We start from the raw sequence: 24,863 nt of genomic DNA on the forward strand, positions 1-24,863 counted from the left end.
GGAGTGGGGCCACATCCAGCATACAAGCCTGTTTCACTGTTTTTAATTTTTCAAATAAACTGCCAACATTTAAGGATTGGAGAAAACATAGAGCAACCTTGAACACAGCTTTTTTTTTTTTTTTTTTCTCCTTTGGCAGGGCTGGGTGGGGGTCAAGTACATTTCAGCTTCCATGAGAAGGGGTTGGGTCCTCAAGTACATTTCAGCTTCCAGTTGTACTACGTCTCTCACACCAGTCACCAGCCCAGTTCCTGCTCCCTGGACTAGATGATAGATGACATGGTGCCACTCAAGGAATCCAGAAACAAACGGCCTCTCACAGGAGCTTTGGACAGTGGGCAGGAAAGGCCAGGGAGCTTCTCCATCCTGCAGCTTTCTTCAGAGCCCAGAGGGTCCATACTGGACCTGCCTCTTAGCTGCTTCAAAATGCCAGGCTAGGCCAGAGCTGTAGCTCAAGTTCACTCACAATTGAAAGGAACACTCGCTCGCTTACTCCTGCCTGTCTGGTTTTCTGCTGTATTCCCAGGGCCCAGCTCTATACCTGGCACAGAGTGGGTGCTCAATAAATACTCACTGAACGAAGGAAGGAATGCTAGAGACACAGAGGTGAAAAAGAGATGACTCTGCCATCAAGAAGCAGGTAGGTGTGGGTGGGAAAGACGTGTGTTAATGATACAGGTGATAAAAGCAAGCACAGTGGTAAGGTCAGGGTAAGAGAGGTCATCTAATCTGGCCTAGCAGTTGTCAGGAAAGTTTCTGAAGGACAGAGGTTTCCAGCTTGGCAAGTGCAGGATGCCGGTGCTAGTCCCTAAGACAAAGAAACTGAGGTGGGGTGGTAGCGGGGGAGGCGAGGGCGGCGAGGGCTGAAGGAGACAGGCTGGTTGGAACAGATGCCTTGAGATAGCCATGTGGAGATGTTGGTGGACAGGTGGATGAGGCTGAGGTGACTGGGCTGACATGGGTGACGTAAATTTAGGAATATATGGATGGTAAGTAAGCCTTGAACAGAACGAGCCTGAGACAGAACCTTAAGGAATACTAACGTTTAAATGGGTGGGCTGAGGAAGAGGGGCCTGCAAAAGAGAGGGACAAGGTGCAGACGTGGAGAGGGTGGAGTCAAGGGCGCCAAGGGTGCCTCAAATGGAGGAGTGGTCTAGAGATCGAACAAGAACAAAGAAGCCAAGGGAAGGCTGTCCCCAACTTAATCCCCTTCTCTCTCCATCTCCGCCGTTCAAATCACTGTAGCATCCTCCTCTTTAGCACTGAAGATCCTTCTCTTCAAACCTGAGACCCTAAATGTATTCATTCCTTCAAGGAAAAGGGAAAATGAACCTTACAGCTTCTCCTGCGAACGCAAATGCTTTCTCCAAAAGCGCTTTTTAAAGTCTCGCGGTAGCCTCGTGAGGCTCGGTGTGTGTAACCCATCTCAGAGACGTGAAAACTGAGACTTGGAAGCTTTTAATTTAATTGCCCTGTGTCCCAAAGCCAGCAAGGGGTAAAACAGGGATTCGAAACCAGCCCGCATAACTTCAGAGCCTGTGCTCTCCGCATAATGGCACCAACACCCCACTCCCACCGCAGGCTCACTAGCAGGAAGCAAGAGAGCCGGGAGGCGAAACTGCCTCCTCAAAGGCTCTACCGCGCCAAGGCTTCCGCACGGCCTCAGGCCGGGGCGAGCGCACACCGGCGACGGGGGGGAACTTGAATCTGAGGGTGCGGGTCGCCCTCCAGTCCCTCGGTTCTCCGCGCAAGTCCCCAGGCCCAGTCTCCAGCCCCAGCTCCGTCCTGCCTGGTAGGCGCCCTCCTCACTCACCCGAAGGCCAAACTTCCCCACCTCCACGTGAGAGCCCACTCCGCCGTGACCCGGAAGTCAATCTCGACTCGCTGGCCCGCCCCCGCAAGATGCGTTTACTTCCGGGTCGAGGCCTAGCGGGGAGCGCGGTTGCCGTGGAAACTGCAGCCATGGCGGCTCCGGGACAGGTGAGCGGTGTCTCTCAGCGCTTGGAACGGGCGCTTTCAACTGAGTCGTGCATCACCGCCAGGACGCCAGGGCCCGTCGTGTCTCCCGTGTCCCTGGATCTGCGCGTCTCGCCGGGACAGGTTGCGGAGCTGCCCGGCAAGAACCTGTGGGAGCAGATCTGCGAAGGTAGGCAGCCCGGGCCGGCCGAGAGGGGCGGGACTCGAGCGGCCAGGTGGGGCCGGCGCTTCCTGGGCGCCTAAGGTGCGTCCGGCGGCTGACGCGCGAGGCCTCCTGGCAGCCTCGCAGCGGGCCCGCCGGGCTCCCCATGTTACGTAGGGGAAACAGAGGCTCTGAGAGGCTTGCCCGAGGTTAGGCAGCGCAGCCTCCAGCCTGCATCCGTAGTCAGGTCGAAGGCAGGGGAAGGCGGAATAAAGGGGACCAGCTGGTGTGGGCCAGTGGTGCTCAAATCTCATTTAGTGAACAGGAAAGAATCGCTGGGACGGAGATGGGGAGCTTGTTTAAAACATAGGTTTCCAGGCCCCGCCCACAGGGCTCCTAAGGGGGTGTAGGGGATCTGCACTTTGAACGAGCACCCCAGGTAATTTTGATGTAGATAATCTGTGGCCCACGCATTGAGCAAGCCTGGTCTAGACAGATTTGGCTTTAATCCTCTTCTTCTTAGCCTTCCTTAAAATTCGTAAGTGGAGTTTGTTTAGTTCACCTTCTTTTGTGGGCCTACAGGTACCCTTGATCATGAGGTCCCGCAGTACTCCTCACATACGTTGGACAGGTTAGGCATACCTCCGAGATGTTGCAGGTTGTGTTTCAGACCACAGCAATAAAGCGACTCACAGGAATTTTTTGGTTTCCTAGTGCATATAAAAGTTATGTTTACACAATATTTCAGTCTATTAAGTGCACAATAGCATTATGTCTAAAAAACACTGTATATGCCTTAGCTTAAAGATACTTTATTGTTGGGGAATTCCTTGGCTGTCCAATGGTTAGGACTCCGTGCTTTCACTGCCCAGGGCCCTGAGGGCCCGGGTTTAATCCTGATTCCACAAGCCCTGCAGTGTGGTCAAAAATAAATAAATAAATAAATAAAAATACTTTATTGCTAAAAAATGCTAACCATTATCTGAGCATTCAGTGGGTTGTAGTCTTTTTGCAATACTAATGTCAAACAGCACAGTTCACCATGACAAGTGTAATAATAATGGAAAAGTTTGAAATATTTTGGGAATGTCCAAAATGTGACACAGACACAAAATGAGCAAATGCTGTTGGGAAAATGGCACTAATAGACTTGCTTGATGCGGGGTTGCCACAAACCCTTCAATCTGTAAAAAACTCAATACCTTCTAAGTGCAATACAGTGACGCACAATAAAACAAGGTATACCCATATGTCACTTATCCTCGGTAAAGTGAGCATAATAATGGCACCTATTTCAAGGTGTTAGGAGGATGCAGCTAAAGGGGCACTTCAGAAAGGGCTTAGCAAATGCCCGATTTACACCAAGAGCTCAGTGTATGTTGCTCTTAATAATGCTGGGTGTTTTTTTTCCTCCCTAAGATTGTAAACTCCTTGAGGTCAGGAACTCGGATTTTTCATTCTTGTGCCTACCATCATTACTTCAACTGTCTGAAACAGCGCTGTCCAATAGAACTTTCAAATATGGTAGCCACTAGCCACATATGGGTATTGAGCACTTGAAATGTGATTAATGCAATTTTATAACTGAATTTTTTGTTTTACTTCTAATAAGTTCTAATAAACTTACACAGCTACATGTGGCTAGTGACCACTGTATTGGACAGTGCAGGTCAGTAAATGTTTGTTGAATGGAGGAGAGACTGAATGTACCAGTATATGGGACTAGGTAGAGGGAGAGAGAGCCGTGAGTGGAGAGAAGTGGAAAATACAAAGGAAGAAGAGAATAATGGACTCAGAGTTGATAGATGCCCTGGAAGGCCATCTATTTCAACTCCTACCCAGTGCTTGAATTCCTTCTCCTGTATTGCATTATACCTAGAAAAACCTTTTTCATCTTGAATGTTCTCCTTATAACTTCTACCCTTTGCTCCTTACCCTCCTGGTGCTACTATGATCCAAGTTGCTAGTCACTCTACCATTATGAAAACACCCAAATAGAAGGTTGTTATTGTGGCTGTCTTTTCCCCAGAGCTTTCACTTCTCTAGGCCAAACAGCTCTTCATAATACAATTGACTAGTAGTGTTTTGTCGAGGAAGCTGCTCAACCTCATCTCTAAGAGGGGATAATCCTTGTACCTACCTCACAGGGCTGTTGTGAGGCTGGAATAAGATAATGTATGCAAAGGTGCTTGCACAGAGCCTGGCATTTAGAAAGTGCTCAATAAATGTTCGTTATTGTTGACAAAGAAACATGCTTTGCCTTTGTTTTAGAATCATGGAGTTTATTTTTCTCAAACAGGCCTGTAGGGAGAAAGCAAAGACAAAGGGTTTTGTTGCTCTGAAAAGCAAGTGAATTGATGCCACTTACAAAGTGATAGAGTTACAAAATGAAGTTAATGATGTCAGAGATGGTGAATTTATACACACAGGCGCTGTAATGATTATTATAACCTGGATGATAGACCCAGTTTCTTAAAACAAACATTCTAACAAATGCAGTTTTCTATAACAAACGTAGTAAATTCAGTTTCTCACAGAAACATGAAAAACAGGCTTTGTAATAATCCTGTGTTTGAGGTTAAGTATTATATTCTTTTAGGATATTTCCATTTAAAAAGCAAATTATCACAGCAAACAGACCTATCAGAAACTCAATTTCAGGAAAATGAGATACAGAATAGATATTATTAAGCCCTTTATTCTGCCTGGCTAGTGCTCTGTGTGTGTGTGTGTGTGTGTGCGCGCGTGTGCACGCGCGCACGTATGATGACTTACTTGTGAATGTTCTTCAGTTTTCTCATCTTTCCAGTGATAACTAACCTAGGGCTTTTTATTCTCAAAAGCACCTGTATTAGTATCAATAAACGTCTTTCCTGCCAAGGCTTCTAATTAAGTCTTGTAGTTGCTTATGACAATGATTTTTAACTGTGGTTTTAACCAGGACTGATTCAAAGTATTTGGAGCTTACAGTCTTTTACTCTGATATTGCTGCTATTACTGCCATCGGCATCCTTATTATTGACATTGGTTCATCACTCCAAACACTAGTCTCTGGCATCAGTGCTCAGTGCTGTTGTGAAGTCAGGTCCCTTCTTCCCACCTGCCAGATAACAACATGGTCCAGTTCTGAGTCAATGCTTGTTCCCCCAGCACAGCAGCTGAGCACAGCTGGAGAAAAGTGACAGCAGGTGGCTCTCAGCAGTGCTTATCGGTCAACATCCATAAGTGCCTTCTCCCTTTGCCTGCTTCTACTAGTCCCAAGTTTTTACTCCACTCCTCTGACTTGGCGTGATACCACTTGGCAGATGGAGGAGGCATTCACTGAGAATAGTCAGGTGATCAAGAGTGGGGAGGGAATCCTCCAGCTTCCTGATACCAACAAACATATTTGCATCTGCTCGTATGGAAGAAGTATTTATCCCGCTACCCGCACAGCTCAGCCCTGCATCTGTGCTTTGGTGCCGTCCTCTCGCTATACCAGGATCCTGCTCTATAACTCACCTCTCCAACATCTTTAACTTCTCTACTGGCTTTTCCCTCTAAGCATCCTCTAGTCAGTCTGGGGAAAACCTCTCCCTTGACCCCTGTCATCTAGCTCTTGTCTATCCCTCGTACCCTCTCTAGCCAAGCTTCTGGAAAGAACTCGTGTTCGCACCACTGTCATTCCCATTCCCTTAACAACCTATGAGCTCCTACTTCATGGCTCCAGTGAAATCATTCTCATGCATGAATCATCATATCTACCAGTGCTGGGAGTTATTTTAACTGCTAGACCAGGCATGACCCCAGGCACTGTTCTAAACACCAACAATTACTCTCCCTACCTTCATTCTACAATTCCGATAGATCCTACCGGCTCAACATCTCCTGTAACCCCCAGCTCCTCAGCCCCTAGTTCTCATGGCCCTAACCACTCCCTGTTTGGATTGCTGCTGTAGCTTTTTAGTTGGGGAAGGCTTCCTTCCAGACTGTCTTCTACAGGAACCTCTCTCAAATTCAAATCTGATCACATCATGCCATGACCTACAATGATTTTTACAGCTTTCATGGTAAACATAAACTTCTTAGCTTAACACCTAAGCCCTTTAATGATTTGGTCTCTGTCTCTTTTTTTTAGATTCATCGCCTACCATTTGTCCAAATCATCCTAATGGCTAACATTTATTGAGCTGCCCTTTATGTGCCAGGCACTGTGCTAGGTGCTTGCTTTTCTTCTCGTTTAAACCTCTCAGTAACTTGGTGGTTTAAACAGATAAGGAAATTGAGGCATAGAGAGCTTTGGAAACTTGTCCAAAGTAAGTGGTAGAACCGGACTGCAACTCGTGTGTGACGCTCAAGTTCAAGCCCTTAAGCGACATAGCAGTGTGCCTAAAGTGTAGACCTGGAGCTCCCGCACCACAATATCCCAGATACTTGCTAAAGTGCAGATTCCTGTGGTGTGATGACTCACCCCACTCCTTGGGGGTGAGTCCCTAAGCTCTGCATTTTAAATACACTCTCTAGGCAAGGGACAAGGCATAGTATCACTGTCCTGTGCTGTGTACCTTTAACCATAAGAAACTATTCCTCCAGCACACCACACTGTTCCGTTCCTCCGCACCTTTGCACAAGCTTTGCCTCTTACTGGAACATCTCTGCCTTCTCATCTTCATCTTTCAAGACTCAGCCCAAGTGGCCCCTCTTCTGGAAAGCCTTCTGTTACACTTCACGCTGATTTTGAAGCCCCTCCTTGGTGCTTCCTGAGTGCAGCCCTCTACGGCATCACTTTCACATCTTATAACCACTGGCTCTTACTGTCCATCCCCTCACCAGGACACAAGCTCTTCTGCCTTCTTCATCTGTCCCCCCAGCACCTTGTACATCCCCTTGCCGTAGTATATGCTGGCTAAGTGTTCGTTAGATTCACTTCCAGCCTCCATCTTCCTGGTTCATCCCTTTCCAATAGGCCACTGTTGGTGAACACTGCATTTTAATTGCTGTTTCATTTAGGAACATGTTCAGCTGCAAATCACAGAAAACCCAACTAACAGTGGCCTGAGCAATAAAGACATTTCATCACCTCACGTGCCTGGAGCATGGCGGCGGGGAGGTTCCAATTTGAGCACAAGGGCTCTGTTCCCCCAACAGGGTTATAGGTTCTTTCTGCTCTGCCTCTTACATAATGTTGCCTTTGTTGTATAAAGTGAACAACTATGTTTACTTGTTCTTAGATTAATGTTCGTTTAAAATGCATATAACATTAAATTCCCCTAACCAATTACAGGTTCTCCCTGCTACCCAAAAGTAGAGAGTTCCTGTGAAAACTTTCATAAGCCAAAATGGCATAAAGCAAAGAAATGATTGCCTTAGGACACATCTTGCTAAAGGATGCACAGAATAAATTGAGAAAAAGTACAGATGTTCACAGACAGTTCAAAACTGTGGTGGCGTGATGCTGAGATGCTGAGTGTAGTTCCAGGGGAAGGAGCTTGGCAGTGCCACTCCACTGCTCGGAATACACACTTCCTCTGTAACAGTTTGCTGCAAAAAAAACGCTGATCGCTCTTTTCGCTTTTCACCTTTTCTGTTAAAGCAAAAATGCCCTTTGGATTTCTCTTGGTTAGCGAAAACAGGTACTATTATAGGTCTTTTGTAAAAGTGAAGGGCGTAAAGCAAACTTTCGAAAAGTGGGGGACACCTGGAATCCAGTTTACAAGCTTAGGTAACGAAAAGATTGTAAACATTTGGAAATTTAATATACCTGATTTTCTTAAGAATTTCTAGTGCCAAACCAGCAAATTTTCCTTCAGTACTCTTTACAAACTTAATAAATTCATGCAAAATTATATGGCTTTCAATGTAAAAAGCATCAGTCTGTAATCAATTATATGTTTTAAATTGAAATCGCAAGGTGACAGTGACAAATTCTCAAATATGCCAGATTCTCTTAAATCTTACAGAGGCTTGAAATAAAAAACACATCAGATTGTCCTGAGGCAAATGTATTTTCCCATACTTCTACATAATCATATAACTGTATATCTTTTGTGGTTGTAGGATGAAAAAGTTTGTATATTTTCCATCAAATTTCTCATTGGGAAAAATATAAATGGCAAATAAATCATAATTAAAGAAATATAAATAAAAGTAAAGTATCATTTTAAATATGTATGAGATCAGTTAAACCCTAGAGAAACAGGCAGACTTACTATTTGGAGTGTGAATTATTATAAACCTTTTGGAGGAAAATTTGGTAATTTGGCCCAAATTTTAAATTATTTTTTTCTTTGAAAGAACAATTCCACATCTAAGAGTTAATCCTACAAAAGTACCTCCTTTCTGATCAATGATGTATGTATAAAGATGCTTACAACAGCATTGTTTGTAATAATGAAAAATTGGAAGCAACCTAAAAGCCCACTAAGAGTACACTGGTTAAATAAATGAAGCACATCATATAGTAGCAGCATTGAACGAGCTCCATGATTCAGCACCTAGAATGGATTCTGGCATATAGTGGACTCTCAATAAATATGGATGAATGAGTTGATAAAGAGTCAAAAGTAACTTGCTGTAGTGTTTGTTTTGTTCATTCATTCATTACTTCATTCATTCAGCTTCTGACTTCCCTAGCGGTCCAAGCGTGATTAAGACTCCACACTTCCAATGCAGGGGACGTGGGTTTGATCCCTGGTCGGGCAACTAAGATCCCACCTGCTGTGCAGGCAAAAAATTTAAATTAAAAAAAAAAAAAGTACATTCATTCAGCTCCATATTCTTTGGGAATGTGATGGTGAGCACAAACAGACCCAGATACATCCACATCCCACCCCCCCAAAAAAAACACAGTCTTTTAGAAGAGATACTCATTAATTTTTACAAATTTCAAATAAGGGTAAGACTTAATATGAGTTATTCAGAATAAGGACACAGTGTTATCAAGTTCTATGCTTGGGTGATTTGAGCTAGTCTTGGAGAACTAAAGTGAATGAATGGATTTGTGAATTATATACAAATGTTAGTAAATGCACTGAAAAAGTTTTGGTTGAATCTATGCCAGTTCCAGCAATGGTTATGGGTTGTAATGGGATTAGGTATGACTTAGATTCTACATAAGCCATCTCCGTATTATTTGGAATTTTTCTCATAATAAGCATGTATTGCTTTTGTAATCAAAGCTATAAATGTATATGTGTCTTAAATCCAAACGAATAGTTTTCACACTGTGTTGGTGATTCTCAGTGTGTTGGGGGAAGAAGGTGAATTTACATTTTTGCTTGAAAGGAAAGAATAAAGTGGTAGAGCTAGAGTTGCTGTGGTGGGCAGAATTCTCAGATGGCCCCCAAGATTCCTGCCGCTAGTGCACATAGCTCCCAGTTATCCAATCAGAAACTTAGGCACTGCTGTCAAAGGATTTTTCAGATGTAATTAAAGTGTGTAATCAGATGACTTTATTATTTTTTTTCTAATTGAATCTGTAGGTTTTTTGTTTATTTGTTTTGTTTTTTGGCCACACTGCACAGCTTGTGGGATCTTAATTCCCCGACCAGGGATCAAACCCAGGACCCCAGCATTGGAAGCTCACAGTCCTAACCACTGGACTACCAGGGAATTCCCTCAATTGACTTTAAATTAAGAAGATTATTGTAGGTGGGCCTGACCTAATCAGGTGAGCCCTTAAACGAAGTCAGAGAGGTTCAAGCAGAAGAGACTACTGTTGCTTTGAAGTAGCAAATATCCAAGAGTGAGCTGCCTGGACCTGAGGGCGGCCAGCCTCTTGGTGCTGAGAGCAGTCCCCATAACAACCTAAAAGAAAATGTGGACTTCAGAGCTACATCCACAAGAAACTGAATCCCACCAACAATCAGTGAACTTGGAAGAGGACCTCAGCCGTCAGATGAGATCACAGCCATGGCCAACACGATTTCAGTCTGATGAGACCCTGACCCATACCCAGACTCCTGACCCTTGGGAATTGTGAGATAATAAATTTGTGTTAAGTTGCTAAGTTTGTGATAATTTGTTACATAGCACTAGAAACCTATTCTAGCTAGTATTGGGAATCAAAATTGCTTAAAACCTGCATCCTGACATACTAGTCCCCAACCTGATACCTAGGAATTGAAAAAAAAGTTGAGAATTGCTCTACCACCTGATAAGGAAGAGGTAATGGAATAAAACTTGCCTCCAGTACAAATGCATCAACCCCATCTCACCCAGAAACTTTGTTTTCCCTCATCACTGCAAAGCAACTATGCAATTGCCTTTGAAACACTGACCTTTCCGGAAATATTTTTACCAGTCTTTCCCTTAGGGGTGTAACCAATATAGTCATGGGCATTTTCTTTCTGTCTCTCAGCAATAGTTGTTGTTACGCTGTAGAACTTATGTGGAATATTCTTTGCATTAAGCTCCCCAGCAGGTTGACAGTGATCAGTCTTGAAACCTGGCAATTGTTCTCCAACTCACTGCATGTTAGAATCAGCTGGAGGACTTAAAATATTGATTCCCAGCCTCTTGCCCCAGACCTATTGAATCAAAATTTCTGGGGTCAGGCCAAGACATTAGCATTTTCAAAAATCTCCCGGGTAATTATAATGTACAGCCAAGATGGAAACTTACTGGAGCTTACAGTAGAACCTCTCCAATTTTAATTGCATGCAGGTTACCTGGGGGTCTCGTTAAAATGCAGATTCAGATTCAGCAGATCTGGGGTGGGGCTTGAGATGTTGCATTTCTAACTCCCCAGGGATGCCGATGCTGCTGGTCCATGGGCAATGCTTCGACTAGCAAGGGTTTATGGGATTGCTTTTCCAGCCGTATACCCCAATCTGGCAGCCTTAACTTCACGCCCATCCCCACGTCTGCCTGAGATGGCTCATCTTGCCTCTGTCTCTTTTATTCTGCCCCCCTATACGTAACATTCTCCTCTTCTTTTTCTCCCCTCTCCTTCCTGTATGCTATTGGTGTCTTCCCTTAGCCACCCTCCTCATTTTCTTCCTCTTTTTATCCCTTGTAGTTATAATTTGGTGGGCAAGATCTAAATCTACCTTCTTGGGAAGAGTCTCAAACTCTTACATAAAGCCTGGAGTCTTTCACGCAAGAGAAGAATCATCTCTTACCCATTTTAAATAAACACCCTGTAATGGCCAATTGTTTTTCATTTTTGAAAACCACCAACCAAAATAAAATTTAAGGAGATTTTATTCAGAGGAAAGGGAATTATCCACAAGCTGTAATGAAGTATGGAATTGAGGGGTTTTTTTCCCCCCCCACTCCCTTCAGAGTATGAAGCTGAGCTGCCTCCCTTTCCAGAAGGATATAAAGTCAAACAAGAAGCTGTGGTTACTGTGAGTATCACCCGGGCCCCAACCTAACTAAGGGTTCTGACATGAAAACAGCACTGATGGCTGGTGAGCATCAGACACTGTCATGAATCAGGGAGGGGGAAAGGAAAGGCACTGGAACCAGAACCAGAACCAGAACCAGGGCCAGTCATACCTCTGCTGCTAATGATGTGACTTAAAGGGCATCACACAACCACTTTGAGCCTCAGTTTCTGCATCTGTTAAATGGAGCAGATAATCCTTGACTAACTCACAGGGCCTTTGTAGGGCTCAAATGAGATCCTAGATGAGGAAGGCCTTTGCAGTGGATTCAACATCATGTCCACGTTGGGGACAGTTGCAGATGGAGCAGATTTCTTTTTGCATAGCTGGGTGGGCTAAGACTGTACTAAGGAAGGAGAGAGGGCCAAGGACAAGGCAGCCAGGAAGGGAGGCCCTAAGGCAGTATGCTTGGAGTAAAATAGGGACTTAATGGAGTTTAAAATAAAAAGGTAAGGCTCTGAGAAATGAAGGGACTTGAGCAGGGTCACAGGGATGAGACAAAAACCTAAGTCACTAGACTTCAATATGTCACTGCAGCTGCCTCCATTAGAGATTCTGTGTCTAAGAACTTCCTTGGCTTGTGATTGTTCCTTTTTCATAGCATCCTGTTCTTGCTTTATGAATGCAATGCTTTCTCAAATTTCTCTGCAGATACTAATTACAGTTCTCTCCCCTGAATTATTTTTGCTTCTTCAGGGTCAGTTGTTCTTTATAGATCTTGATCTTTGTCTTTTATGCTGTTTATGTTCTTCATCTATGTAGAAAGTTTTGATTATTTATTCAAAATTTAAAATGCAAGCCTGAGTGGATATTTCTACATAGTTGGTATAGTTTTCTTCTACTGTCATACATGTTGGTTTGTTTTCTGGCTGGGTCTCTTCCATGAATAAAAACACTGACTGGGAGCTCATGGGGAGTGATTGTCCACTGGAGGACTTTTCTTCAGGGTCAGCAGACAGGGACTCCCTATTTTGGGACTGGGCTGGGAGCCTCCACATCAATGTTGAGGTTTTTTTTTCTCTTGACTGCCAAAATGGCACCCTGAGTAGTTCTACTCCTTCCCAGGCTGTTTGTTTAATTTGTTTACGGAAGATTCATTGGAAAGTAGGGAGAGCAGGATATAAAAGGCTGCTGTGAATGCCAAAGGGGGCAGAAGCAGGAGGAGGGAGGATGGGGCAGCAGGCCACGGGGTCTCCAGCCAGATTTTCACTTAACCTTTCCTGTGTATTGTTTCCTGTCTCATTCCCACACTGTGAGGAACTGAACCTCTGAAGCCCTTTGGAATTCTGGTGGGAACGTGGACTCCCGTCTTCTGGGGGCAGTTTCCTCCTGTGGATTCTGACCTGCCACTCCTCCTCTCATCTGACAACAGGCTTTATTCTGTTTCTTTTGTAAATTTATTTATTTATTTATTTTTGGCTGCATTGGGTCTTCGTTGCTGTGCCCAGGCTTTCTCTAGTTGCGGCAAGCGGTGTCTACTCTTTGCTGTGGTGCACGGGCTTCTCATTGCGGTGGCTTCTCTTGTTGCGGAGGACGGGCTCTAGGCATGCGGGCTTCAGTAGTTGTGGCACGTGGGCTCAGTAGTTGTGGCTGGCGGGCTCTAGAGCACAGGCTCAGTAGTTGTGACGCATGGACTTAGTTGATCCGTGGCATGTGGGATCTTCCTGGACCAGGGCTTGAGCCCATGTCCACTGCATTGGCAGGTGGATTCTTAACCACTGCGCCACCAGGGAAGCCCTATTCTGTTTCTTTTGGAAATGTCTGGAGATCTCTCATCCATTGACAGCCCTCCCAGTCTTTGTTATGGGTTTATTTCTTGGTTGTCCTTTATAGGTGTCTTGGGAGAGAAGAGAAAGATTTGTGCTCAGTATGCCCCCTTGAACCTAAATTCTGACACAGACTTTTATTTTTGTTATATTATAAAAGAAAATACAATGATTTAAACTACATGAATTGATTTCCCTCCCTACCGCCACCCCAGGCGTCACCATCAGAGGAAAGGGTTCTCTATGGCTTCAACACGGAACACCTTTACCCAGCTGCTCCTTTAGCCGTGGTCCCACAAGTATCCTGTCCTGAAGCTAAACGGGAAACAATCGACCCAAAAACATGTACGTAAGGAAGTGCAATCTCAGCTCTATAGTTCAGGACTTGCGACATTGCAGAACCATGGGGTGGGGACAGGGTAGACAGATAGACCTCAGGGAGACCACGTAATAAGAAAGAATGTGTTCTTGTTTAATTTTTATTTTTAAGAGAAGTAGCCTTTATTCCACTGATGTATCTTTTTTTGAATTTTTGAATTTTATTTTATTTATTTTTTTATACAGCAGGTTCCTATTAGTTATCTATTTTATACATACTAGTGTATATATGTCAATCCTAATCTCTGACTTCATCCCACCCGCTCTCCCACTTTCCCCCCTCAGGGTCCACTGATGTATCTTTAAGGTTGAAAAGAAAGAAAGACACTTAAGTTCTTGAGTTCTTAAGTACTTAAGTTCTACATTACATACAAAGGGGGAAAATGTAAAGAGTAAAAGAAAATGTCATGCTGTCTTGCTTTGTGTGTGGAAGCCAGAGATGCAGGCGTCCTCTTCTTCCTCCCTGAGTCCCTGGTCCTCGCCCTCCCTGGTGCCAGGCCCTCTCCCGCTGGTTTGTTCTGCTCCCTCCACTAGTGGGCTTTGGGCTTTGGTAACCACTATTACTGTGCCCTTAGGTCCTTGTACCCCCGCCCCGTTCCCCTCTGACCTCAGTTCCTACCACACTCCCCTTGCGTATTTCCCTCCAGCTACACCAGCCTCCTGGCTGTGCCTGTGGCCCTGGCCCCGTGTGGACCCTGTCTACAGCCCCACCAGACTACAGAGGCTCAGAGGGATATTTTAAGTTTCGTCGGTAATCAGCCCAACTCAGCAGTCTAGAGTAAAATATAACATTTATGGTCATGTTGATTAATGGAGAATACCTTTTTTTGTTCAGAAGCAAATGTTTCTCCCAAATTAACTTGAGCCATTTTGGATTTTTGGTGGGAATTTTTTGTTTGTTTTAGGTTCCCCTAAAGAATATTTGGAAACGTTCATCTTTCCAGTTCTGCTTCCCGGAATGGCTAGCCTGCTTCACCAAGCAAAGAAAGAAAAATGTTTTGAGGTCAGTTGTTTTGTTTCTTTATTTCTAAATGCTCAATAATGCATTTTTATCAGGTGGTAGCTCATTATCTTAGTACCGTCAAGTGGCTGTTTTCAAAATGATCCCTTTGGGAGGGAAAGCCTTGTTTCAGTCGCTTATCCAACTCCGGCCGGGACATCTAGTTGTGCACACACACGCACTGCCATCTGTCTGGCCGCCTGGCTCTGGGGAGGTTTTCTGCCTCGCTTGGCCTCCCTGCCTGCCCTTCTCCTGGGCAATTGGCATCTGCCAGGTGTCTTGGGTCTTCCTGCTCCCGTTATGACATGCACAGATTATAGCTCTCCTGCCGTTTTATCCAGCTCCGGATCGACCATCCCACCTCGGGGCTCCCCCTACTCCACTTCATGCCAAATGCCACGAATGTACTTGCTTTAGGAGAGGCCTGGCCCATGGTGAGCGCTCGGTGACTGCAGCTAGTTATCTGTATCGAGTTCCAGTCCTGGCGCGCTGCCAAGTAAATACCCCAGAGGCTCCCTCTTTTCTGCAGTTGGCAGTATACGTCGGGTGTGTGTCTTCCCTGCACAGTACTAGAATTTTGGATGACCTATACGCAGAGAGTAAAATAGCAACAGCATTTCACGTTGACCAAGTGCTTGCTCTGCTGGGTGCTTTGCTTAGGGCTTTATCATCACTCCCAACAGTTCTGTGAGGTTCCTTGATTCATATTGTCTGCATTTTGCAGATGAGAAAACGGACGAAGGGATAGATTCAGAAAGGTGATCGAGGGTGAATGGCAGAGCTAGGATTCAAATCCAAATTAAATGATTCAAAATGATATTTTAAAAAGTTGGCTGTAACTACAGTGCAAACCCCAATTTGTTTGACCCACGTCTTTAAAACATTCACAGATAATGGTGTCACCTGCTTGGTTGCCCTTCAGCACAGGATCTCTCTGTGAGAATAGGATACTGTCCTGATGCTTTTATATACCGAAGAGACAACGTTTTCACGTGCTCTAGCAAACACTCAACTTTCGTGCTGGCTTGACGTTATACTGACCCTCCTGTCTCTTAGTCACCCCACTTTATATCTCCCCCTAATTCACTGCCACTGGTCCATTCAGCATAACATTCCTTCTGACAGGCCTCACCGTGACAGTTGTGTCTTTAGTAGAAGCAGAAACGAATTATGAGACGTTGATCTGGAACCAGTCAGCACGCTTGTGAAGGAGGTGTTTAGGGTACGCTGCTGGGCCACGGTACACTGTTTGAGAACCGTGGATCCACATAAGGAGTCCAAGACCCCTCAGCCTGGCTTTCACGGCCCTCTGCAGTCTTTTCCCTCCTTCCTTAGAAGGACATCTCTCTCTGTTCTCCTTCCTGGGTGATACCCTCCAGCAGATAGAACCACTTGGAGGTCCCTGTACCTGCCCCACACTTCACGGCTTCTGTGCATATGTTCCTTCATTTTTTTTTTTTTTTTGAGAAAAAAATCCTTGAGTTCTTCTTCTCTGCATATTTAAGTTCTATTTGTTTTTTCAAACTCAGCTCTGTGGCTTCTCTTTCAGGCCTACTGTTCCCAAACTGGAAGCAATTGAACCCAGCCCTCAGATTTCAGAGTATTTCATCTGTTCCTCTTCTAGTGGAAAATTAAGACATCCTTGACCCACAAATACACTTCATTTTATACATGTCTGTCTCCCCCAGTATTTTAAGTTCCTTGAGGACAGATTCTCTGATTTATTTTTGTATCTCTATTCAGTGCCTAGTATATCCTACCCAGTACCTAGCCCCTGGTGAATACATAGTTGGCCCTCAATAAATGAGTGCACAGTTGGACGTTAGGGGAGCACCTCTACTACTATGTCCTTGACCAAAACCCAGCTTTCTTCTATCTGGGAAGGCTGTTCTCTTGGGCTCATCCCTGGAGGAACGCCATGAAGGGGGGTGAGAGAAGAAGACATCCATATATTTCGTGAGTTAGTCAATGTAAGAGAGCAGTGGGTGGCAAATTCCACTGCCTAACCCTCCTTATATATTAATTATGCAATTAACTAGTAAACTGGGCTTTGGTTTATGGCATATTGATTAAGAACACATCTCTGGATGTGTTCTCAGGGTTACCTGGTTTTGACATCTCCCTCCACCCCAGCTGGCTGTACAGCCTTGGGCAAGTTATCTCATCTTTCTGAGCCACCATCTTTTCCTTATGTGTAAAATGAAGATGATCATAGCACCTGCTCATGGTGTTACTGAACCAGGGACTGAACCAGGGTCATTTGCCTGATGCACAGCAAACCAAATACTAAGACACTGAGGTTTGCAGCAGAGAAGGGGTTTATTCACCAGGCAGCCAAGTGAGGAGATGGGATAACAAGTCTCAGGTCCACATTCCCGAAGGCAAGGGGCTTGGGATATTTATGGGTGAAGAGTATACCGTCAGAGGTCCAGGGGAAGGTGATTGGAGGCAGGAAAAGGGTGAGGTGATCACTGCTCTGCACAAGTATATCTGAATTACATGCTTCTTTCTTCATGGGATACATGTTCAGAAAATAGAGGTGCTAGCATGATCTGAGGGTGGAGTTTTTGGCTCTCTGACGTCACAAGGTCATTCATGGGACAAATGTGTAGGCCCAGTTTTAGGGTCGGTGGTCCCAGCCAGTTTTAGCCTGCTTGAACTGGACAAGAGCTGACTCCAAGTTTCTGAAAAACAGCTTAAGCCACCGTTACTATAGCAACCCATACGTCAGAGGTGTTATCTATAGGAGGCGGGTTACGGAGTCTTGTGATGTATTATCTAGGCTACATGAAGCTTGGAGGGTATGCAATTTGCAAAAATAATTAAGGCATCCTTGATCAGTGAAAGCAGGTTATAAGCACAGGGGCTTTTAACAAGCAGTTCCCTTATCTGCTCAAGACAAGCTCAAGAATTTCTGTTAGCCACCAGTTTCGGTTAACCCTATGGGGCACAGTTTCAATGGGATTATCATGCTGATGAAATGAGGTGGCCCATACAAAGTACTTAGGGCAGTCCCTGGAATGTAGGAAGAACTCAGTAAATGTTAACTTATTATTATTATTTTGTTAACTTATTATCGATCATTAGTATTACTGGGCTGCAGGTTCTCCCCAGGTAGGGTGGGTTACACCCATTACCTGAGTGGGCTTGCTCTTGTTCCTTGGCTACCCAGAGGCCTTATTCAGTACTTGGTCCCAGCTCCCCCCCAAGCATCTGCTTACACAAGGACTTCATGAAGAAGGTTTATTTTGCTGATACTTTCATAGGGAGGTGGGAAGAGGGCTTTGTTGGCATCTATCAAGCAATACTTCATTAATCCTCTCTAGAACCACGTCTGTCCTCTCCAGGCATCTCCTCCCACACAGCCTGTCCAGACCCCTTTTGGGTCCTGAACAATTCAGCTCTGGCTCTCAGCCTGCATAGCCCACTCAGCAAAGAAAAGTGCAGCATTCGGCTTACCCTTCCTTCCTCAAAATGCATTTCAACCGCTATTCATAGCTTTTGGTGGGTGGGAGTGGTGGTAGGGGGCTTCACACCTCTCACCCCAACAGAGACAGAATTGTAAGGTTTTCTTCATATTGCTCTGGCAGAAATTCTTAGTTTTGAGACACAGGCCTGGTGAATTCAAATCTGGGAAACCTTAATCCTACTATATTCTCCTGACATTCTGGTACAGACCAGTTGTCCAGATTGAACCAGAAAAAAACACAATGATCAAATCCCCATTTTCATTAACATGAGAAGCTGCTCTGCTGAAGGGGACTATAAACAGAAAAAGCTGGTAAAATGAATGCCAGCAATTCAGGTACTGACTGTCCATCCAGGTCATGGTGGTCCCCTCACTTGTGGTTTGACTGCTGCTATCATAATAGTTAGTGATCGTATTAATGGTCAGAGAAGCTATCTCACTGGTTAGTTGTCTACTGTGTGTCATCACTGGTCAAATTGCTTTATACGCATCATCACATTTCACCCTTACAATCAACCTCTAAGCCAGATCCCCTTTTCCATCAACCGCTTTTTACAGAGGAGGTCCCTGGAACTCAGAGAAGTCGAGAATTACCTAAGATCACTCAGCTAGTGAGCAATGGAGCAGGTCTTCAGCCAAGGTCCAGATGTTCCGAGAGCCTGTGCTTTCATCCCTCTCAAAAAATGGGGCTTGGAGGCTGTCCTCTGAATAGCTCCAGGAAATACAAATTTTTTAAATTTGTGGTTCTTTTCTGGAGAACAGATTGCTACTTGCCTTAAGTTATAAAATCTAAACTGCTTCTATTCTTGTGTATTTTTCATTTGCTTGTTTGGCTTCCCCTGACGACTTAATTCTTGTCCCCCATTTGTAACTGAGCTTCCCCTCCTCTGTGTGGTGTTAAACAGGGCAAGGCGTGGCCATATGGAATGGTAGTGAGGCTGGGGGCCAGAGAGCAGAGCCCTTGGCCTGACCCTGTATGTATCAGATGGCCTTGCCTCTCTGGCTTCAGGTCCTGCTGCTAAATGAGAGAGACCAGACAATTCTGCAAGTCATATTTCAAGGGTCTTTGTTTTTAATCCTGCTGTTGGCCAAAGTATATTCAGTGTACCCTGCCTTTTATTAGCTTGATCAAAGGATGGAACGCAGTGATTAAACAATGAAATAAATGAGCACAATGGAATAACCTTTGTTTGGATATGTGTGAGAATATTTGCAAACATATTAAGCCACCCAAGTTCAGTTCCTTTGAACAAACATTTCTTAAGCCCTACTATGTGCTGATCATGGGGCCAGGCCCTGGGGACCCAGAGAGGACAAGTCTGGCCCTGTCCTCAAGGAAACCACAGATGAGTAGCAAAGCCCTCGGTAGCTGAAGGATAAAGGTAGCTTTTATTTTCTTCCCCTTTGTTCTCTTTTGCTCCTCCAAAAGAAGAATGAATATGGAGAAACAGCGAGCGTGGATCTGGTGCTAGACATTCACTTCTAGACCTTAAGGCAGTTATATTCACTTGTGCAGCCTTTATTCTAATTTATTCAACTGTTATTCTTCTAATTTATACAAAAATCAGCTAAAAGGACAGTAATTAAGATTTTACATTGAGGGTTGCATGTCTAATTTTTGCCCATAAATAATTTTGTAACGAGGGGGGCTAAAAACAGTTTCCAGCCTCCAGGCAATGATAAAACGCTTTTAAAGAATCAGAGAAATTTCTATTTGTATTAGAGAGTAATGAGGCATCCTTGTGCCAACTCATACTTCATCTTTGACATCCCATGGATGAGCTGCCACTGGGACTAAATGAAAACAGATGAAACCTCAAATGCTGCAGGTGCTTGAATGGAGCATTAGACTTTCAATGCTATAATGAATGATCAAAGGATGTAAAAAAAGTGGGTTCCTAAAACTGATAACTTGCAAGAATTGATAAACTTTACAGGCAGCTAGACACCTAGTGTGACCACTTCCTTGCAGTGTGACCCTATGTAATCTGTGAGTAATCCTCAACTACTAAAGGGATGACAGAGGTGCTCTCGTTACCAGGAGGATGACTCACTGAAGGGTGCTCACAAGCACCGTTGAATGTTACCTTCCTGCCCCGCCTTCTCTTCAGTCTTTACCTGGAAGTTCAGTATTTGAACGCTTCAAATAGGCAAGATGGGTGAATTATCATTACTTCTTTCCATGCCAATCCTGATTCAGGATTTTAGGATTTCTTAATTAAATTTGATTCCCTCCCCACCTCCCCCCCGCCCCCGACATCACGTAGTCTTTTGTGGGTTATTTTTGCTGGCTTAAAAATTACATTATTGCCATCTCAACATTTGTCAGACCCAAGTGGAGCTCCTCTTATCCAGATCTGCACAACAGATTTGCATTTTCTTGATTCAGCTCTTCCTCACATCCTGTCATTGGGAATAGATGCTTAAACTGAATGATAACCAGCCTCCAGCCAAAATTACATAACGGGAGCATTCTTATCTGTCACCCACAATTGAATGTGCATCCAAATGGCTCTTGAACAGCAGCATAATTCATTGTTAATTAGGGCCATTCAAATTATATCTTGAAACGGCATTTGTATTAGGTCACTTAAGAATAATTGCTGATTTGTATTTTGCCCTTAAAATGCTGACTTCTAGTTATTTTTTCGTGCTTTCCTCATTTTCTGTTTTGTCCTGTGATATTGTTCCAGCAATACCTGGAACGTAGTAGGGACCCACTAATAGTTGTGGGATGAATAAATGAATATGATTCTGCAAAAGTCAGAGCCTACTTTTAAGATCATAATTAAGTTACAGGAGCACATAGCTGTTACATGCAAGAGGTCATTTACTAAGTGTACCTGCACTGTCTGGATTTATTACTTCCGGAGGTAGGTAGACCATGGGGAGGCTGTCCAGATCTGTCGGGTCCCCTGGAGCTAGAGCTGAGGAAGGAACAAATCGTCTAAAATTGAAGGAGCCTCACAGCCAGTGGAGAGCCAGAGAGTTGAAAAAGAGGCTGGAATTCAAGAATAGTAGTTTCTAGCACATTTAGAGCCCGTACTTTGTGCCAGACACTGTTTTAAGCACTTTAGCTGCGGAAGCTCATTTAACGCTCCCAACAGTCTTCTGACGTGGGTTCTATTCTTGCCGTCTTACAGATGAGGGCCGTGCGGCACCAGGGTTAATCAACAAGCCAAGTACATAACTAGTGAGTGGCAGAGCCGAGAGTCAAACGAGCAGCCTGTTTCCTGAGTCTAGGAATTTGACGACTGGACCATGCTGACGGCAGGTCTAATGGCTTTCAAAAGCAGAGGCTAGATTTGGATAGGAAAGATGATCTGGGGACTTCCCTGGTGGTCCAGTGGCAAAAACTCCATACTCCCGATGCAGGGGACCCAGGTTTGATCCCTGGTCAGGGAACAAGATCCTGCATTATGCAACTTAAGATCCTACATGCCACAACTAAGACCTGGCGCAGCCAAATGAATAAATAAATATTAAAAAAGAAAAAAAAGAAATGATCTGGAGGCACTAGAGAAGAGGACTAAGATGCTAGGCAGGCCTGGGGCAGACACCTCGTGGGGCAGAGCCTTTCATTAGATTGTCCTGTGAGCACCAGGACACCTCAAGGAAAACCAGAGAGAGAGACGACGCCTAATGACTAGGCCATAAAGCATTTGGTCAATTACTCATACACCTGGTGTGTGTGTGTGTGTGTGTGTGTGTGTGTGTGTGTGTGTGTGTGTGTGTGTGTGTGTGTGTGTGTGTGTCTGTGTGTGTGTGTGTGTCTGTGTGTGTGTGTGTGTCTGTGTGTGTGTGTCTGTGTCTATGTGAATGAGGAGGTCTATGGCACATGGTCCAGTGGTTCAGAATCTGGCCTATGGAATCAGACAGACTCTGCCTGGGACAGAGTGTGCAAGCTTGATGATTTTGATTTCGATTCATAATAACCCAATTTTGTATATATGCCATTTTAGATATTATGAATTAGACTGATGAATTTCATAACCAAATAGTTTGCTTGTCATTAGATATTTAAATCTTTCAAATGCTCAGAATAAAATTCAGATTATTTAATAACCAGATATTCCTCTATTCCTTAATTTTTAGAGAATACAATTAGAGGAGTAAACCATAAATGTATAATTTCCATGAGTTATGTCAGCATTAGAAGTAAATGAAGACCCTGCTCATTTCATGATATGAATTCAGCAAGTGAAATAGATTTCTTTAATCCTTTCCCAGAAGGTTGTTTTCAACTATGTGTAAAAAGGTCATAGAGAAAATTTAAGTGGCATCTGTAGGGCATTACACTGACCACCTATAAATAAAGTCGATGAGCCTCTTAGTTTTGCTGTGAAATTAGCTGGGTGCTAGCAGTGGTTTATATGTTGTTAAACAGCTATACTCTGTGAAAGGTAATGACTGGAAATGGTTAGTTTGTACAAATAGCTGGTAGAAGCATATCTGTGGGCCAATAATAGATATTGTACAGGCATTTCCTGAATGTAGATAATAGTATCCAAATTGTTAGCCAATAAATGAAAAATCACATGTAAGTTGGGGGAGAGATGACACTTTTGGAGCCTTTGTTCTCCTATATTATATTTTAGTATTTCAGTAGTATTTGAAAATTTTAAAATAATAATGACTTATTTTTGTAATCAGAAAAAATAGAAGTTATAAATAAATAACAATTTCCAACCCATCTCTTTGACCTTGCTGCCCTGTCGAGGTGATTTTCTTTGTCTCCTTCATGGTCAGTGGCACACTGTGTAAACCACCTCATCTCCAACTTTTTACCATTCATTCTCTTTAATGTGTGACCCTCTGGCACCAACAATGCTCTGGTTCAACTCTTTTCAAGTTTCCTTAATGACCCAGTACCGCCAAATTCAGTGGCCTCTTCCAGGGACAAAGCAGAAAGGTGGCCAACAGAGCAGGAGCGGAGTGAGCAAACGAGACGGGAGGTGAGGCCGGCAAGGTCGCTCTGCGCAGCCGTATCGTGTAGGCCAGTGAGGAGTGTGGGGTTTATTTTGAGAGCAATGGGAATTCATCAGGGCGATGGCTCTCAACCCTGGTGGGCCCACTCCCCCCTTATCATCATATATTATAGTGCCCTTCTTACCTATCCTGAAATGAAAGGCTTAGTCCTGCTACCTATTTATCAGTTACCTGATTGATGTATTGTTGACAGTAAACTACCTGAAAACTTCATGGCTGGAAGAAACAATGATTTATTATTTCTTTTTGCCAGTGAGACTTGGCGGTTCTTCTGTCAGTCTCACCTCGACTCACCCATGTGGCTGCTTTCAGCTGGTGTCGAGGCTGCACTGGGAGGTCCAGGCTGCCCTCACTCACCTGTCTGGGGCCTCAGTGCTGGCTCTTGGCTCTTCAGCTCCTCTCTGCCTGGCTCTCGTCCTCCAGCTGACCAGACCAGCTCCTTCACAGCCTGCTGTTTTCAGGGCAGCTTTCCAAAAGGCCAAAGGCAGAAGTGTAGGGCCGGAGCTCTGGAACTCCAGCATCACTTCCATTGCATTGCATTGCTCAGAACAGCTCACAAGGCCAGCAACTCAACAAAGCAACTCAACAGTGAGCAAGAAATGGACTCCATGTAGAAGAAGTAGCAGAGTCACATTGCTAAGGGGCATGGACCCAGGAGGCATGATCAATAGGGGCCACTATCATCGTAATCTATCCATACAATAATTTCAAATATATGTATATAGTGGCCATTTATATTATAGTGGGCTATAATATAAATGAGAAAGAAAATAAAAATCATTTGTAATATAGGTAACATGTATTTCCTTTTTCAAAGCTCAAATCAAACTACACTAGAAGATATGAGGTAGTCACTTGCTTGCACCTATGCATAGACTCACAATGAACACAGCAGCTACAAAAGGCAGAGTCACATGTGTTATATCAGTCACTCAAATCATGTAAGTGATATTGTCCTTGGTGATATGATTTTCTGAAATGGTGAGAAACTGAGGTTCTGAATAAAACACGGTACAATTTTCTCTTAATATACATGATAGTCACTCTTCTGGAAAAATCAATGTATATTAAAACCATGCAGAAAGACTTTGTGTTTATATATTAAATGGAGCTAAGTTTTAGATTCAGGACTCATAATCGCAGGGCATAGAATATCTCTGGTTCAGAAGTCTAAATTGGGTCTGCAGGACTGTGTTCCTTCTGGAGGACCTAGGGGAGGATCTATCTATTTGCCTTTTTCCATTTCTAGAGGCTGCACATTCCTAGGCTCATAGCCCTCGTCTATCTTCACAGCCAGCGATAGTATCACTCTGACCTCTGCTCCCATCATCACATCTTGTCTGACTCTTACCCTCCTTCCTCCCTTGTAAGAACTATTGTGATTACATTGGTCCCACCTGGATAAGCTTCCCATCTCATGATCCTTAATTTAATCACATCTGCAAAGTTCTTTTGCTGTGTAAGGTAACATTCACAGCTTTTGGGGATTAGGACCTGGACATCTTTGTGGGGTAATTATTCAACCTACTGCACCCAGGACATCAGCACTGTTTATTTTAAGGGAAAAACATTCAAAGGGCTGCAGGGCCAAGTAGATAATGAAACAGGCATGGAATAACAATAAAGAGACACCAGGGAGTGGTTGGGCCTTGTGGCCACCACAGAAGCTCACGCACTACAGGGGCAGCTGCTACGTTTCTCATTTCCTACTGATCGTCACCATGCAGAACATGGGCTCAGTGTGGCCATACCTCCTGAGTTTTCAATAGAAGCC

At 44.2% G+C, this 24,863-nt stretch overlaps 2 protein-coding genes across 11 annotated transcripts in view; one reads left to right on the forward strand and one right to left on the reverse strand.

Moving 5' to 3' along the window:
• KNOP1 (lysine rich nucleolar protein 1) overlaps positions 1–1,992 on the reverse strand; it is a 61,989-nt gene extending 59,997 nt beyond the window's left edge. For all 5 annotated transcript variants that reach the window (XM_060122562.1, XM_060122559.1, XM_060122561.1 and 2 more), the window contains exon 1: positions 1,814–1,992. In XM_060122562.1, the coding sequence (XP_059978545.1) occupies positions 1,814–1,964 (151 nt within the window). In that variant the 5' untranslated portion in view covers positions 1,965–1,992. The remainder of the gene's footprint in view (positions 1–1,813) is intronic.
• The window catches only part of IQCK (IQ motif containing K), a 126,397-nt gene continuing 103,463 nt past the window's right edge, over positions 1,930–24,863 (forward strand). For all 6 annotated transcript variants that reach the window (XR_009535134.1, XR_009535135.1, XM_060122571.1 and 3 more), the window contains exons 1-4: positions 1,930–2,146; positions 11,384–11,448; positions 13,469–13,598; positions 14,537–14,634. Coding sequence is in view for 4 of the 6 variants with exons in the window: in XM_060122571.1 (XP_059978554.1) it covers positions 1,963–2,146; positions 11,384–11,448; positions 13,469–13,598; positions 14,537–14,634 (477 nt within the window). In the remaining 2 variants the exon portion in view is untranslated. The remainder of the gene's footprint in view (positions 2,147–11,383; positions 11,449–13,468; positions 13,599–14,536; positions 14,635–24,863) is intronic.

The sequence above is a fragment of the Lagenorhynchus albirostris genome, chromosome 15, assembly GCF_949774975.1.
Source record: "Lagenorhynchus albirostris chromosome 15, mLagAlb1.1, whole genome shotgun sequence".
In the NCBI taxonomy this organism is placed as follows: domain Eukaryota; kingdom Metazoa; phylum Chordata; class Mammalia; order Artiodactyla; family Delphinidae; genus Lagenorhynchus; species Lagenorhynchus albirostris.